The following is an 18,293-nucleotide window of genomic DNA, read 5'->3' as shown; positions in this document are numbered from 1 at the left end:
ATACCAGAGATTGGTTTACTTTTGAAACAGACTGGGTCAGCGATAGACATATGATAAAAACTGGTCCTAGAGTTCTGTTTAGCTGACACAGAGTCATGCTCCCTCTCCAGGGATATGGACAAGAAATCATGTAGTATCCAAGTTTGCAGGCAACCATCTTCCATCAAGGGGAGCCAGCCACAGGATGAAGCTGACTAACAAAAAGGCAGAGAGATGCAATGAACCAGGAATTTTGTGACAATAGTGAGCCTGATTTAAGCCAACTCAAACACATGACAGTACATGACCCATAGATTTCATTCTTTCTTGGAATTCGAGTTATTTTACTTTTTTTTAATTTTATTTATTTTTGGCTGTGTTGGGTCTTTGTTGCTGTGCGCGGGCTTTCTCTAGTTGCAGCGAGTGGGGGTTACACTTTGTTGTGGTGTGTGGGCTTCTCACTGCGGTGGCTTCCTTTGTTGCTAAGCAGGGGCTCTAGGTGCGCAGGCTTCAGTAGTTGTGGCTTGCAGGCTCAGTAGTTGTGGCTTGCGGGCTCTAGAGCGCTAGCTCAGTAGTTGCGGCGCATGGGTTCAGTTGCTCCACAGCATGTGGGATCTTCCCAGACCAGGGCTTGGACCCATGTCCCCCGCACTGGCAGGCGGATTCTTAACCACTGCGCCACCAGGGAAGCCCCGAGTTATTTTACTTTTAATAACAATATCCTGGCTGGTAGACTCTAATAAATGGATATCAAGTTTCATACACTACCCAAGGAAACAAAACAGACTATACATTCTATTCAAGTGCCCCCCAAAATTTACATAAACTAGAACATATTAGAATGCAGAGAAAAGAATCCTGCAGCCTGTGGAACAAAAACCACATTCACAGAAAGATAGACAAGATGAAAAGGCAGACGGCTATGTACCAGATGAAGGAACAAGATAAAACCCCAGAAAAACAACTAAATGAAGTGGAGATAGGCAACCTTCCAAAAAAAAAATTCAGAATAATGCTAGTGAAGATGATCCAGGACCTCAGAAAAAGAATGGAGGCAAAGATCAAGAAGATGCAAGAAATGTTTAACAAAGACCTAGAAGAATTAAAGAACAAACAAACAGAGATGAACAATACAATAACTGAAATGAAAAATACACTAGAAGGCATCAAGAGCAGAATAACTGAGGCAGAAGAACAGATAAGTGACGTGGAAGACAGAATTGTGGAATTCACTGCTGCGGGACAGAATAAAGAAAAAAGAATGAAAAGAAATGAAGACAGCCTAAGAGACTTCCGGGACAACGTTAAATGGAGCAACATTTGCATTCTAGGGGTCCCAGAAGGAGAAGAGAGGAAGAAAGGACCTGAGAAAATATTTGAAGAGATTACAGTTGAAAGCTTCCCTAACATGGGAAAGGAAATAGCCACCAGAGTCCAGGAAGCGCAGAGTGTCCCATACAGGATAAACCCAAGGAGAAACATGCCGAGACACATAGTAATCAAATTGGCAAAAATTAAAGACAAAGAAAAATTACTGAAAGCAGCAAGGGAAAAACAACAAATAATATACAAGGGAACTCCCATAAGGTTAACAGCTGATTTCTCAGCAGAAATTCTACAAGCCAGAAGGGAGTGGCATGACATATTTAAAGTGATGAAAGGGAGGAACCTAAAACCAAGATTACTCTACCTGGCAAGGATCTCATTCAGATTCGATGGAGAAATCAAAAGCTTTACAGACAAGCAAAAGCTAAGAGAATTCAGCACCACCAAACCAGCTCTACAACAAATGCTAAAGGAACTTTTCTAATTGGGAAACACAAGAGAAGAAAAGGAGTTACTAAAACAAACCCAAAACAATTAAGAAAACGGTAATAGAAACATACATATCAATAATTACCTTAAACGTGAATGGATTAAACGCTCCAACCAAAAGACACAGGCTCGCTGAATGGATACAAGAACAAGACCCATATATATGCTGTCTACAAGCAACCCACTTCAGACCTAGGGACACATACAGACTGAAAGTGAGGGGATGGAAAAAGATATTCCATGCAAATGGAAATCAAAAGAAAGCTGGAGTAGCAATACTCATATCAGATAAAACAGATTTTAAAATACAGAAGGTTACAAGAGACAAGAAAGGATACTACATAATGATCAAGGGATCAATCCAAAAAGATATAACAACTATAAATATATATGCTCCCAACATAGGAGCACCTCAATACGTAAGGCAACTGCTAACAGCTATAAAAGAGGAAATCAACAGTAACACAATAACAGTGGGGGACTTTAACACCTCACTTACACCAATGGACAGATCATCCAAACAGGAAATTACTAAGGAAACAGAAGCTTTAAATGACACAATAGACCAGATAGATTTAATTGATATTTATAGGATATTCCATCCAAAAACAGCAGATTACACTTTCTTCTCAAGTGCGCACAGAACATTCTCCAGGAGAGACCACATCTTGGGTCACAAATCAAGTCTCAGTAAATTTCAGAAAACTGAAATCATATTAAGCATCTTTTCTGACCACAACACTATGAGATTAGAAATCAATTACGGGAAAAAAACGTAAAAAACACAAACACATGGAGGCTAAACAATACATTACTAAATTTATTGAAGAAATCAAAGTGGAAATTGAAAAATACCTAGAGACAAATGACAATGAAAACACGACGATCCAAAACCTATGGGATGCAGCAAAAAGCAGTTCTAAGAGGGAAGTTTACAGCAGTACAAGCCTACTTCAAGAAACAAGAAAAATCTCAAATAAACAATCTAACCTTACACCTCAAGGAACTAGAGAAAGAAGAACAAAACCCAAAATTAGTAGAAGGAAAGAAATCATAAAGATCAGAGCAGAAATAAATGAAATAGAAACAAAGAAAATAATAGCAAAGATCAATAAAACTAAAAGCTGCTTCTTTGAGAAGATAAAATTGATAAACCATTAGCCAGACTCATCAAGACAGAGGGAGAGGGCTCAAGTCAATAAAATTAGAAATGAAAAAGGAGAAGTTACAACAGAAACCGCAGAAATACAAAACATCCTAAGAGACTACTACAAGCAACTCTATACCAATAAAATGGACAACCTGGAAGAAATGGACAAATTCTTAGAAAGGTAAAACCTTCCAAGACTGAACCAGGAAGAAATACAAAATATGAACAGACCAATCACAAGTAATGAAATTGAAACTGTGATTAAAAATCTTCCAACAAACAAAAATCCAGGACCAGATAGCTTCACAGGTGAATTCTATCAAACATTTAGAGAAGAGCTAACACCCATCCTTCTCAAACTCTTCCAAAAAATTACAGAGGAAGGAACACTCCCAAACTCATTCTATGAGGCCACCATCACCCTGATACCAAAACCAGACAAAGATACTACAAAAAAAGAAAATTACAGACCAATATCACTGATGAATATAGATGCAAAAATCCTCAACAAAATACTAGCAAACAGAATCCAACAGCACATTAAAAGGATCATACACCACGATCAAGTGGGATTTATCCCAGAGATGCAAGGATTCTTCAATATACGCAAATCAATCAATGTGATACACCATATTAACAAATTGAAGAATAAAAACCATATGACCATCTCAACATCTGCAGAAAAAGCTTTTGACAAAATTCAACACCGATTTATGAAAAAAACTCTCCAGAAAGTGGGCATTGAGGGAACCTACCTCAACATAATCAAGGCCATATATGACAAACCCACAGCAAACATCATTCTCAATGGTGAAAAACTGAAAGCATTTCCTCTAAGATCAGGAACAAGACAAGGATGTCCACTCTCACCACTATTATTCAACATAGTTCTGGAAGTCCTAGCCACGGCAATCAGAGAAGAAAAAGAAATAAAAGGAATCCAAATCGGAAAAGAAGAGTAGAACTGTCATTGTTTGCAAATGACATGATACTATACATAGAGAATCCTAAAAATGCCACCAGAAAACTACTAGAGCTAATCAATGAATTTGGTAAAGTTGGAGGATACAAAATTAATGCACAGAAATCTCTTGCATTCCTATACACTAATGATGAAAAATCTGAAAGAGAAATTAAGGAAACACTCCCATTTACCACTGCAATAAAAAGAATAAAACACCTAGGAATAAACCTACTGAGGGAGACAAAAGACCTATATGCAGAAAACTATAAGACACTGATGAAAGAAATTAAAGATGACACCAACAGACGGAGAGATATACCGTGTTCTTGGATTGGAAGAATCAATATTGTGAAAATGACTATACTACCCAAAGCAATCTACAGATTCAGTGCAATCCCTATCAAATTACCAATGGCATTTTTTACAGAACTAGAACAAAAAAATCTTAAAATCTGTGTGGAGACACAAAAGACCTCAAATAGCCAAAGCAGTCTTGAGGGGAAAAAACGGAGCTGGAGGACTCAGACTCCCTGACTTCAGACTATACTACAAAGCTACAGTAATCAAGACAATATGGTACTGGCACAAAAACAGTGATATAGATCAATGGAACAGGATAGAAAGCCCAGAAATAAACCCACGCACCTATGGTCAACTAATCTATGACAAAGGAGGCAAGGATATACAATGAAAAAAAGACAGTCTCTTCAATAAGTGGTGCTGGGAAAACTGGACAGCTGCATGTAAAGGAATGAAATTAGAACATTCCCTAACACCACACACAAAAATAAACTCAAAATGGATTAAAGACCTAAATGTAAGACCGGACACTATAAAACTCTTAGAGGAAAACATAGAAAGAACACTCTTTGACATAAATCACAGCAAGATCTTTTTTGATCCACCTCCTAGACTAATGGAAATAAAAACAAAAATAAACCAATGGGACCTACTGAAACTTAAAAGCTTTTGCAAAGCAAAGGAAACTACAAACAAGACTAAAAGACAACCCTCAGAATGGGAGAAAATATTTGCAAACAAATCAACGGACAAAGGACTAATCTCCAAAATATATAAACAGCTCGTGCAGCTCAATATTAAAAAAACAAACAACCCAATCCAAAAATGGGCAGAAGACCTAAATAGACATTTCTCCAAAGAAGACATACAGATGGCCAAGAAGCACATGAAAAGTTGCTCAGCATCACTAATTATTAGAGAAATGCAAATCAAAACTACAATGAGGTATCACCTCATACCAGTTAGAATGGCCATCATCAGAAAATCTACAAACTACAAATGCTGGAGAGGGTGTGGAGAAAAGGGAACCCTCTTGCACTGTTGGTGGGAATGTAAACTGATACAGCCACTATGGAGAACAGTGTGGAGTTTCCTTAAAACACTAAAAATAGAACTACCATATGACCCAGCAATCCCACTACTGGGCATATACCCAGAGAAAACCATAATTCAAAAAGACACGTGCACCCCAATGTTCATTGCAGCACTATTTACAATAGCCAGGTCATGGAAGCAACCTAAATGCCCATCAACAGACAAATGGATAAAGAAGATGTGGTACATATATACAATGGAATATTACTCAGCCATAAAAAGGAACGAAATTGGGTCATTTGTAGAGACATGGATGGATCTAGAGACTGTCATACAGAGTGAAGTGAGTCAGAAAGAGAAAAGCAAATATCGTATGTTAACGCATATATGTCGAACCTAGAAAAATGGTAAAGATGAACCCGTTCGCAGGGAGGAAACTGAGACACAGATATAGAGAACAAACCTATGGACACAAGGGGGGAAAGTGGGGGGCGGCGCCAGCGGGATGAATTGGAGATTGGGATTGACATGTATACACTAACATGTATAAAATGGATAACTAATAAGAATCTGCTGTATAAAAAAATAAAATAAAATTCAAAAAAAAAAAAAGAATGCAGAGAAAACTCCAGAGAACATCTACTTCACTAACAGCAGACTATGTAATTTGAAACAACCCTCCCACTGAAGACAAGAAAACTGAGTAAAATATTTTTGAAAGTAAAAATGTCTTAAAAGCATCAAAAAACTAACAAGGTAGTAAAGAATTACTAGAGGAAGGTGAGCCTGGTATTCAGGGCTACATTTCCCATGGGTGTATCAGCTGCTCAGGAAAAGGCAACCAAGAGCACGCACTGTGAGTTTCAACAGACTCATTGATAGTCCTAGAAGTCTACAACCATCCAGGGAATGGGAACTCAAGATGGCAGGAACCCCAAAGTTGGGGACATCAACAGGAAAAGTGAACCAGAAATCAATCTCTGCAAGGACTGCTGCACAGCTTTGAGTTACATGCTTGGAACAGAAAAGAGAGACATGATACTGAACTGAGATGTTCCTAAAATACTAGTGCCCCTAGGTACCAGGAAAAAAAAAAAAAATCAAAGAAAAACCATCTTTGAGGGGAAAAAAATCATCAATCTATTTCTACAAATAAACTGTCAACTATATTGTCCAGCACACAAGCATAGATAATCAGTTACATGAGGAGACAAGATGACATGAGCAAGAATAAGCAGAAACAACTGAAACAAAACGACTCCAGATATTGCAATAATCAAACAAAAATTTTAAACCAACTGTATTTACCATGTTAAAGGTAATAAAATCCGAGCATTAAAATTTTCAGGAGGGAACTAAAAACTACAAAAAGTTGCAAACTTGAAAAAGAATAATAAAGAACTTTTAAAGCATAATAAATGGACTCAATTGTTATGTTTAACAAGAGATTAGACGGTTAGAAGGGGATAAGAAAACTGTAAGATCTATCTAGAATGATCTATTTAGAACAAAGGACAGAGGGACAAAAGTATTAAAAAAATTTAAAAGAGAGGGTAAATGGTAACAAACACAGTGAAACAGTCTAATGAACATTTAATTAGAAGAAACAAAGAATGGTACAAAAGCAATAGTTGAATATATAATAGCTGAGAATTTTCCAAAGCCAATGAATACGTCAAAAAACCTCAAATTCCAAAATGTAGAAAGTATACAAAACCAACAAAATATAATAGAATTAGAAATGAATAACAAAATTCAAGGATAAAATCCACACAAACAATTGGAAACTTTTAAAACTCTCTTAAACAGCTCAGAAGTCAAAGAGGAGACCAAAACTACAATTAAAAACCATGTAGAAAATACGGATAATAAAAATAATATCGAAACCTAGGGAAAACACTAGAAATCATGTTAAAACAAAATCCAGCCTTAAACACCTTTTTTTTTTGGTTTAAGTAATTAATAAAAACTAATTAAACATTTACTCCATAAGTTGGAAATGACATACACAAAAGTTTTTACAACTGATATGATACAAATAAGTTTAAGCAAACATACAAATATTGATATAAATCATATTTTTATATATTAGTTATGTACAACTGGAAGCCAGTTTTTTTTTTGTTTTTTTTTTCTTAATGTATCATTTATAATAGCTCCCCTTCTTAGGGCTTTTAGTGAGAAGTTTTGCCTCCAGATCTGCTAAACTCATTCAGAAATAAAGAATGATTAAATATCATGTCTAGACTTTCAGGTAAAACACAGTATCAATTCAAAATGTCTCCACATAGAATTAAGGTACAGACACTTCGGGCTATGCAAAAACTCTAGAGAAATAGGCTTAGTGAAGTCTAATGATCAAGGCAGAACTTCTGAAAAGGGAGTTGGGGTGGGTATTCACAAAGTGAAGAGTTGAGGTAATTCTTTAAAGAAGACCTGGATAATTGAGAGACCGGTCTATACAGAGTGAAAGCCAAGACACAAGCATGCACCCAGTTTGATTATGTTCTTCCTTTGTGAGAAATGAGGTACCCTGGGCAAGACTGAAGTCTAGTATGAACTAAGAGTGCTGGATAAAACTGTTAACGATACAGTCTGAAGGTGTCATTTAACCTTGTATTAATTAAAATATGGAAGGAAGGATTCAAGCAAATGCTCACCGACTCTCGACTCTTAAGAATGGAACTGATGTACCAGGGACAATCTGGGGAAAGTTCCCTCCGGTGGGACTTTGAAAAGTCTATAGCCTAGAAAAACTAACTAACTAAGTAAAAATTCTAATAAAAAATGTAAAGTTGGCCAGAGAGAAGAACAGTAGTTACCAGGGGGTGGGGAAAATGAGCTGTTGGTCAAAGGGTACAAAGTTGCAGTTTTACAGAATGAATATGTCTGGAGATCTAATGTACCAGCATGATGACTATAGTTAATAATACTGTAACACTTGAATACTGAAAATTTGTTCAGATAAAAATAAAAGCAGGAGAAGCTTTCAGACACAGCAGACTTCATAACAAGTAAACTTATCAGGGATAAAGAGGAACACTACATAATAATAAAAGGGTCAATTCTCCAACAACACATAAAAATCCTTAACACATACATATGCACCTAACAACAGAGTGTCAAAATACATGAGGCAAAAACTGATAGAACTACAAGGACGAATATATGAATCCACTATTATATATGGGGACGTTAATAGCCACCTATCAAAAATAGATCCAGCAGACAGAAAATCTGTAACGACATAGTTGAACTCAACACCACCATCAATCAACTGGATATAATGGACATCTTTAGACTACTTCATCCAACAATAGCAGAATACACATTCTTCTCCAGATCAGATGGTACATTACCAACAGACCAAGTACATTTGTTTCTGTGCCTTGAAACAAATTTAAAATAATAAAAATCATACAGTGTCTGCTCTCAGACAACAATGGGAATAAGGGAAATTCACAGCATTGAACGCATATATAAGAAACAAAGGGGGCTTCCCTGGTGGCGCAGTGGTTAAGAATCCGCCTGCCAATGCAGGGGACACGGGTTCGAGCCCTGGTCCTGGAAGATCCCACATGCCGTGGAGCAACTAAGCCTGTGTGCCACAACTACTGAGCCTGTGCTCTAGAGCCTGTGAGCCACAACTACTGAGCCTGTGTGCCACAACTACTGAAGCCCACGTGCCTAGAGCCCATGCTCCACAACAAGAGAAGCCACTGCAATGAGAAGCCCACGCACTGCAACGAAGAGTAACCCCCGCTCACCACAACTAGAGAAAGCCCGTGCACAGCAACAAAGACCCAACGCAGCCAAAAATAAATAAATAAAAAATAAATAAATGTTTTTAAAAAAAGAAAAGAAGAATCTAAACTCTATAAACTAAGCTTCCACTTTAAGAAACTAGAAAAAGAACAGCAAATTAAATCCATAGTAAGCAGAAAGTGATTTTTAAAAAGCTAAAAATTAGAGCAGAAATTAATGAAACTGAAAACAGGAAATCAATAGAGAAGAATCAATGAAACCAAAAGCTGCTTCTTTAAAAAGATCAGTAAAATTGATAAGCCTCTAGCCAGGTTAACTAAGAAAAAGAGAGAGAGGACACACACAAATTACTAACATCAGAAATTAAAGAGGGGCCATCACTATAGGTCCCATTGACATTAAAAGGATAATAAAGGAATACTACAAACAACTCTATGCCCACAAATCTGAAAACCTAGATGAAATGGGCCAACTCCTTGAAAGACATAATTTGCCAACACTCACGACTAGAAGAAACAATCTGAACAGGGCTGTATCTATTAAAGAAACTTAATTAATAACTAATAAGCTTCCAAAACAGAAAGCACCAGGCCCAAATGGGTTCACTGGTAAATTACACCAAACAGTTAAGGAGGATATTATACCAATTCTCTACAATCTCTTCTGAAAGACAGCAGCAGACAGAATACTTCCCAACTCATTCTATGAGGCCAGTACTACTGTAATACCAAAAATAGACAAGGACATTGCGACGAAAAAAAACCCCAAAAACCTACAGATCAGTATCTCTCGTGAACATAGCAAAAAATTCTCAACAAAATATTAGTAAATTGAATCTGAAAATGTATATAAAGAATTACACAACACAACCAAGTGGGATTTAACCCAGGTATGCAAGGCTGGTTCAACATTAGAGAATCAATTAATGTAATTCATCATATCAATAGGCTAAAAAAGAAAAATCACATGATCATATTAATAGATGCAGAAAAATCATCTGACAAAAATCAAACACCCATTCATGATTTTAAACAACAGCAACAGCAACAACTTTCAGTAAACTAAGTATAGAGGGGAACTTGCTCGACTTAATAAAGAATTGCTAACAAAAAACCTACAGCCAGGGGCTTTCCTGGTGGCGCAGTGGTTAAGAATCTGCCTGCCAATGCAGAGGACATGGGTTTGAGCCCTGGCCCGGGACGATCCCACATGCCGCCAAGCAACTAAGCCCATGCGCCACAACTACTGAGCCTGCGCTCTAGAGCTCACATGCCACAACTACTGAAGCCCGTGTGCCTAGAGCCCATGCTCCACAACAAGAGAAGCCACTGCAATGAGAAGCCCGCGCACCGCAACGAAGAGTAGCCCCCACTGGCCGCAACCAGAGAAAGCCCACGCACAGCAACAAAGACCCAATGCAGCCAAAAATAAAAATTAAAAAAAAAAAAAAAAAAAAACCTACAGCCAACATCATATTTAATGTTGAGAGACTAAAAGCTTTCCCACTAAGATCAGGAACAAGGTAAGGATATCCCCCTCTCACAACTCCTTTTGAACATCATCTGGAAGTTCCAGCTACTGCTGATTTAAAAGGAAGAAACAAAAAACTTCAAAGTCAAAGACATCATGACTGTCTACATAGAAAATCTGACAGAATCAACAAAAAAACTCCTTGTCTATATAGCAAGGTCTCAGGATGTAAGGTTAATATACAAAAGTAAATCACTTTCCTATACACCAGCAATGAACAAGTGAAATTTAAATTTTTTTAAAAAAAATTCATATTAGCACTTCCTCCCAAAAATACTTAGGTATAAATCTAACAAAATATGTACAAGATCTACATGACAAAAACTACAAAACTGATGAAAAGAATCAAAGAAGAACTAAACAGAGTTATTCTGCATTCATGAACTGGAAGAGTCAATATTACCAAGATGTCAGTTCTTCCCAATTTGATCTATAGTCAATGCAATCCTAATCAAAATCTATCAAGTTATTTCGTGGATATCAACAAACTGATTCTAAAATATATATGGGGACTTCCCTGGTGGCACAGTGGTTAGGAATCTGCCTGACAATGCAGGGGACATGGGTTCGAGTCCTGGTCCGGGAAGATCCCACATGCCGCGGAGCAACTAAGCCCATACGCCACAACTACTGAGCCTGCACTCTAGAGCCCGCGCGCCACAACTACTGAAGCCAGTGTGCCTAGAGCCCATGCTCCACAACAAGCGAAGCCACCACAATGAGAAGCTCTCGCACTGCAACAGAGTAGCCCCCGCTTGCCACAACTAGAGAAAGCCTGCACACAGCAACAAAGACCCAACACAGCCAAAAATAAATAAGTTAATTAATTGATTAAAAAATAATAATAAAAATGTATATATTTAAAATGTATATGGAGAAGCAAAAGACCCAGAAGAGACAACATGATATTGAAGGAGAAGAGCAAATTTGGAGAACTGATACTATCTGATCTCAAGATTACTTCTACAGTAATCAAAAATAAGAAAAGAATAGAGAGCCCAGAAATAGACCCACATAAATACAGTTAACTGATCTTTGAGAGAGGAGCAAAGGCAATACAATGGAGAAAAGACAGCCTTGTCAACAGATGGTGCTGGAACAAATGGACATCCAAGCACACACAAAAAAAGAATCTAGACACAAACCTTACACCCTTCACAAAAATTAACTCAAAATGGATCACAGAATGTGAAATGTAAAACTATAAAACTCCTAGAAGATAAAATAGGAGAAAATCTAGATGACCTTGGGTTTGGCAATGACTTTTTAGATACAACACCAAAAGCATGATACATGAGAGAAATAATTGATACACTAGATAGACTTCATTAAAATTTAAAATTTCTGCTCTGCAGAAAACATTGCCAAGAGATACATAAAGACAAGCCACAGACTAGGAGAAAATATTTGCAAAAGACGTATCTGATAAAGGACTCTTATCCAGATTATATGAAGAACTCTTAAAACTCAAAAATAAGAAAATGAACAACCTGATTAAAAAATGAGTCAAAGAATTTAACAGACAGAGTAGTGGAAGAAGATACACAGATGGAAAATAAGAATATTAAAAGATACCCCTCATCATATGTTATCAGGGAAGTGTAAGTTAAAACAATGAGATACTATTAAACACCTATAAGAATGGCCAAAATCCAGAACACTGACAACTCCAAATGCTGGTGAGGCTGTGAAGCAACGGGAACTCTCATTCACTGCTGGTGGGAATGCAAAATGGTGCATCTACTTTGGAAAATGGTTTGGCAGTTTCTCACAAAACTAAACATACTCTCACCATATGACCCAGCAATCATGCTCCTTGGTATTTACCCAAAGGAGCTGAAAACTTATGTCCACACAAAACTCTGCACACAAATGTTTACAGCAGCTTCATTCATAATTGCGAAAACCTAAAAGCAACCAAGGTGTCCTTTAGTAGGTGAACAGATAAACTGCTGTACATACACACAACAGAATATTTTTCAGCAATAAAAAGAAATGAGTTTTCAAGCCATGAAAAGAACCTTAAATGTACATTACTAAGTGAAAGGAGCCAATCTGAAAAGGCTACATATGGTATGATTCCAATTATATTACATTTTGGAAAAGACAAAACTATGGAGACAGAAAAAAGAACAATGGTTGCCAGGGCTTAGAGGGGAGGAAAGGATGAACAGGCAGAGCACAGAGGATTTTCAGGGCAGTGAAATTATCTGTATGATACTATATTGATCGATACATGTCATTATACATTCTTCCCAAACCTACAGAATGCACACCACCAAGGGTGAATCCTAATGTAAACTATGGACTTAAGGTGAAAATACTGTGTCACTGTAGTTTCATCAATCATAACAGATGCACCAATGCTGGTGGGAGTGCTGATAAACGGGAGGCTATGCGTGTGTAGGGGCAGGAGGTAAATGGGGAATATCTGTGCCTTCCACTCAATTTTGCTGTGAACCTGTAACTGTTCTAAAAACTAAAGTCTATTTAAAAAATTATGCTAGTGGTAAACTGAAAGTATGAATGTGAACTGGTATTTATAAGCATGTATACAGCCTCACATCTATGTAATTACTAGTATATCACTAGAAATGGACTAACATAACTAATGCTCAACAGAAAAAATAGGATATGCATCCCTAACAGCCTAGACTTTTCTCTCTCATACTATTCTCCACTAAAAAGAACTAGTAGTCTTACAGAGTAGGCGATTTCATATCCTGAGGCAGAGAGTATTAAAGATGGGCCTGAAAAACATTCTTGCCAACGAGCAATAGCTTTGAAACATTCTGAGATATTAAAAAGGATTAAGAAGCCAGCCAAAAAGGGGCCCCAACTAGCCACACAATGACAACTTCAGCAATTTAAAAAAAAAAAGGTTTAATTATAATTAGCTAAATCATAATTAACTAATTACAATTAACTAAAACAAGTTTGCAAAGCCCTGATTATATAATGACTCTCAAAGAAAAGTGGAATTTCTCTCCTCAAGTAACTAGCACTTCATTCAAGTTGATTTTATCCATAAAGAAAAATGGACACAGAACTGGCAACGGTCGCACCACCTCCAAAAGGGAGGATTTTTCTTACCATAAAATCTTGTGAGAATTCTTGCTACTTTCCCAATGACCACTTGCAGGATACTCATTCCCATCACTTACCCTCACCCCCCACACACACCTTAAAAGAGTACTCATTTTAATAAATACTCTTAAATTACTACAGATCATTAAAGAAATGTGTCAAGGCACACAATTCACAGAGTAAGAGACCTTCCAATAAATCCTGGGCCTGGAGACGTGCAGAGATGTCAAAGTCTTGCAGTCAACTGGAATGTGCTTTTAAACCGATTAGAAATTTAGGAAACTCTTTCTTCTCTTTGCTTGCAGGTTGGTAATTTTAACAATTGTTCTTTATCCTTTTCTTTACTATTCTCCTTGCCCTATGTGTTCACTAAAGGAACTGGACAAAGGTCTTTCCAAGCACAAAGACAGAGCAAAGACTAACACAATTGGCTTTATTTAACTTTCATACGGAAGGACAAGATAAATATGTATATTTTTATATATATATATATATATATATATATATATATATATATATATATATATATATATATATATATATAGCATCAATGCCTATCATATGCCTGGAAGTATTCTGGGCACTGGGAATAAATCAATGAACAAGACAAATCCCTGACCTCATGAAGTTTATGTTTTAGTGTGAAAGGCACACAAACAAATATGTAATATAATGTCATATCTGTTAAATACTAGGAGGAAAAGTAAAGCAGGAGAAGAGGATACAGCACGACAAGTGCTGCTTTTCAACAGGTTGGTCAGGAAAGGCCTCTCCAACAAGACAGCACTGGGTAGAAATTTGACTGACGTACGGCAAAAAGTTCCATGAGTATCTGGGAGAAAGGCGTTCCAAGCAAAGAAGACAAAAAGTTCAAGTGCCTGAAAAAGGAATATGGCTGGAGCCCAGAGAGCAAAGGGAAGACAGGAGATGTGGCTGGACAGGTAGCCAAGGTCAGTAGAGCTTGAAGATCATACATGGACTTTAGGCTTTATTTTAAGTATCCCTGGAGGCCTTGAATAGTTTACAGAAGGGAAATAAAAGACTCTTACTTTGGGTTTTAATTAAAAGCTCACTCTACTACTACATGAAGAACAAAACTAGAATGGAGTGAGAGTAAAAGCAGCAAGACCAGTTGGGAAGCTCCTGCAGCAGTCCACACAAGCAGTGGTGGTGACTAGTTCTGTAGTGACAGCAGAGGAGGAGATGAGAGGTGACTGAAATCAGGCAGGATTATCAAGGTAAAGCCCAAAGCATTTTCCAACAGGCTCCGTATTTCAAGCCTGAACAATACACGATGTCATTTACTGAGGTGGGAACACTGGACGAATAGAAGGTTTCGGGACAACAGTAAACAGTTCCACAGAAAACACATTAAGTTTGAGACCCTCTTAAGAATCTAAGAGGAGATGTTAAGAAGTAAGCTGAAGATACTGGTTGTGTTCAAAGCAAGAAAAGAGCTGGTAATATAATTTTTAGAGTTACCAGCACATAGATAATATTTAAAGCAACTGAACTAAATGAGACCACCTAATCTGTGAGATGAGCAAAAGAGATCAGTGAGATAAGAAAAAGCAAGAGAATGTGGTGTCCTGAAAGCCAAATTAAAAAAACAAGTTTTCCTCCTGAAAGTGGTTAGCTGTGTGAAAATGACATTGAATACCTAAGGAGGACAAAGACTCAACAGTGGTTTTGGCAATATGAAATCAAAACCAGTTCTGGGAGAGCGGGAGGAAGAAAGCCTGACTGGAGTAGGTTCATGAAAAAATGGTCAAAAATAAGTAATAACCATAAGTATAGACAATTCTTTCAAGCGCTTTTGCTATAAAGATGAGCAAAGATGCAATATAGTAGCTAAAAGGGGTAGCTGACCACGAGAAGTTACTTACGTTTAAGAAGGGTGATGCTGCAACAAGTGCTAATACTAATGGAAATGATTCACTGAGAGAGGAAATTCTTGATACCAGAAACCAAGGAAAACTGAAGGCGCAAATGGGACAGTATCCGGGACACAGGTAGAAGAGTTGGCTGTAGATGACCCCAGAGACTTTTCATCCCACTTTAAGTTAGGAAGGTATAATAAAATAGATGGACAGACATGCAAGCAGGAAAGAAGATTTGATTGCGGATGAATGTGGAATTTCTTTCCTGCTTGCTTCTATTGATTTTTTCATTGAAATAATCAAGATCATCAACTGAAAAATGAAAAATGAGTTGTTAGAAGTTTGAAGGGAGAAGAAAAGGTGGTGAAAGAATTGTCCCTGATAACGGGAGAGGGAATTCTAAGTAGACTAGAATGAGTGGAGGATAGCAATCACGACCCACTTGAGATGTGAGGTCATACGTTTAAAATGCCACCAGTCAGCAAGTTTATGGTTTTCTCCAGCCATTCTCGCTGCCAAAATGCAGTCTGAGTTTTGTTATGAAAGCAAAATAGTGGGAGGATGGCAAAAGAGTTTAGGGTGCATAACAGAACGACTACAATAATGGATCACAGAATCTGAACTAGAAAAGGAGGCTGACAAACCCCATCAGTAAGATCACTGAGTTGGAGAATTCAGTGTGTCTGAAGAATTACTGTGGTGTGGATATTAGGAAAAAGTGAGCTAGTAAAAGAAGAGGTATAGTAAGGACAGTTGAAACAGATTTTGGAAGTGAAACAGCAGGTGTCCTAGTAAGTGATACAGTGATAAAGGCTAAAGTTTGGCCATAAGAATGAGTGACTGAGGTGGGCTGGAGAAGAGGATTCTGAGGAAGTCAAGGAGCTACGAGGTCTGGGTGTTGAATAGATTATTAAAATTGACAATGGGAGAAGGAGAGGAAAATGGAAAGGGATGTGCTAAATCTTCAGAGAATAAGACAGAGTACTCAGGGAGACTTCTGGTAAGTGCAACAAAACAGGACCTGTGGACAGTCTTAGAGCACTGGCTTAAAGGGACTTGCAAGTAATCGTTACACCGCAAATGTCACTTAAAATTACAAAAAACTTTTCACAAGAAACTAACAGTACAAAGTACAGAAAAAATTTAAATTAAGGGGAAAATCTATGAAAAATAACTAGTGGATAACTTATATAAATCCAAGTTTAAAGTAATGTGGTAATGAGGGGCTTCCCTGGTGGCACAGTGGTTAAGAATCTGCCTGCCAGTGCAGGGGACCCAGGTTCGAGCCCTGGTCCGGGAAGATCCCACATGCGGCGGAGCAACTAAGCCCGTGCGCCACAACGACTGAGCCTGTGCTCTAGAGTCCACAAGCCACAACTACTGAAGCCTGCACGCCACAACTACTGAAGCCCACACACCTAGAGCCCAGGTTCGGCAACAAGAGAAGCCACTGCGATGAGAAGCCCACGCACCGCAATGAACAGTAGCCCCTGCTCGCCGAAACTAGAGAAAGGCTGCACGCAGCAGCAAACACCCAACGCAGCCAAAAAAAAACATAAATAAAATAAATAAATTTATAAAAATAAATAAATAATGTGGTAATGAATGTACCCCAAAGGGTAAAATGTGCAATTCTGAACTTCCAAGCTTCTCTCCTGTCACTCTACTTAACTAGACTCTATGGGAAAAAGGAATGAGAACTGCAGAACTTCTGAAGGCTTTTCCAAGAATTACAGGCATATAATAGCAACACATTTGACAACCAAAAGTATTCCATGGAAAATTATATTATAAAAGATACAGCAATTTCTAATTTTCTCTAAAAACTGTATGACATTCTGTAAGCATCAAGGTGGTGACATTCAACATCAGAGAAAAAGCCTATCAACTATGTCTAAACAACAACTGTAAAAATACTGACAATGACAGACCATCTCGCATAGATATCCTGTGAATACAATATGAAACCTAGTCCCATTGACAGCTCATTAAATCACTAAGTTGGTATAAATTTTGGAAACTACTTTGGGCAACCTATTCTATTTTCCTTTTGCAGATGCAAAACACACATTAGCTTATTTAAGGCACCTAAAAGTCCAGTAGACTAGGAAGTATTTGCTCTGGTCTCACCCAGCATTTCACAGTATTATTTGCTAATGGAACATATTTTTTCCTCACATATATGCTAACACAATAAACAAACACCAGATGGTTCATAAGCCAGAAATCTCGTGAGATATCATACGAATGGCCCGGAATTACTGTTTATTCCAGTTTTAATTCTGCTTTAATAAAATATTTCTCTACAGAGATTAAACGATTTCTACTAAATCAGAGCTTTAGGGGAAAAAAAGGGAGAAAACTCAGTTTTTTCACTTTGTCATTACTTATTAAACTACTCTAGCACATGGAAGTTTTAGAACTCGGTGTACAGACGACTGCTAACTGTACAAATTATTCTGTAAATTCTTAAATTTTTTAATTAAGTTTTGAAACCTGTTTCCACAGTATTTTCTGTTTCTGTTGTCTCCAGCCCATCCATGCTGTCCTCATCTTCCACTGTACTTTTTCCTCTACTTCGAGGCCTATGGACAAAGAAATAAACATATAATTAAATGTTACACATTAAAGCTTAGAATTATACTCAAAATAAAGCACAAGTTGAAGGTACACAAAATAATTTAGGCAATTTTTCCTTCACTTTACCATATCAAATAGTAAATATCACACTTTACAGTCATTTTTCCCACATATTCAGCCCTTCCTTATACCTAAATGTGGGGACAGA

The 18,293-nt window shown here is 37.4% G+C and overlaps 1 protein-coding gene across 21 annotated transcripts in view; it reads right to left on the bottom strand.

The window, feature by feature from the left end:
• The window catches only part of KMT2C (lysine methyltransferase 2C), a 279,179-nt gene that overhangs the window by 183,662 nt on the left and 77,224 nt on the right, over positions 1 to 18,293 (bottom strand). For all 21 annotated transcript variants that reach the window (XR_009504924.1, XM_059932968.1, XM_059932969.1 and 18 more), the window contains one exon: positions 18,002 to 18,090. Coding sequence is in view for 20 of the 21 variants with exons in the window: in XM_059932968.1 (XP_059788951.1) it covers positions 18,002 to 18,090 (89 nt within the window). In the remaining variant the exon portion in view is untranslated. The remainder of the gene's footprint in view (positions 1 to 18,001; positions 18,091 to 18,293) is intronic.

This window comes from Balaenoptera ricei, chromosome 9 (genome assembly GCF_028023285.1).
Source record: "Balaenoptera ricei isolate mBalRic1 chromosome 9, mBalRic1.hap2, whole genome shotgun sequence".
In the NCBI taxonomy this organism is placed as follows: domain Eukaryota; kingdom Metazoa; phylum Chordata; class Mammalia; order Artiodactyla; family Balaenopteridae; genus Balaenoptera; species Balaenoptera ricei.
The sequence above is the reverse complement of the archived record's forward strand: the minus strand, read 5'-3'. Positions and strand labels throughout refer to the sequence as shown.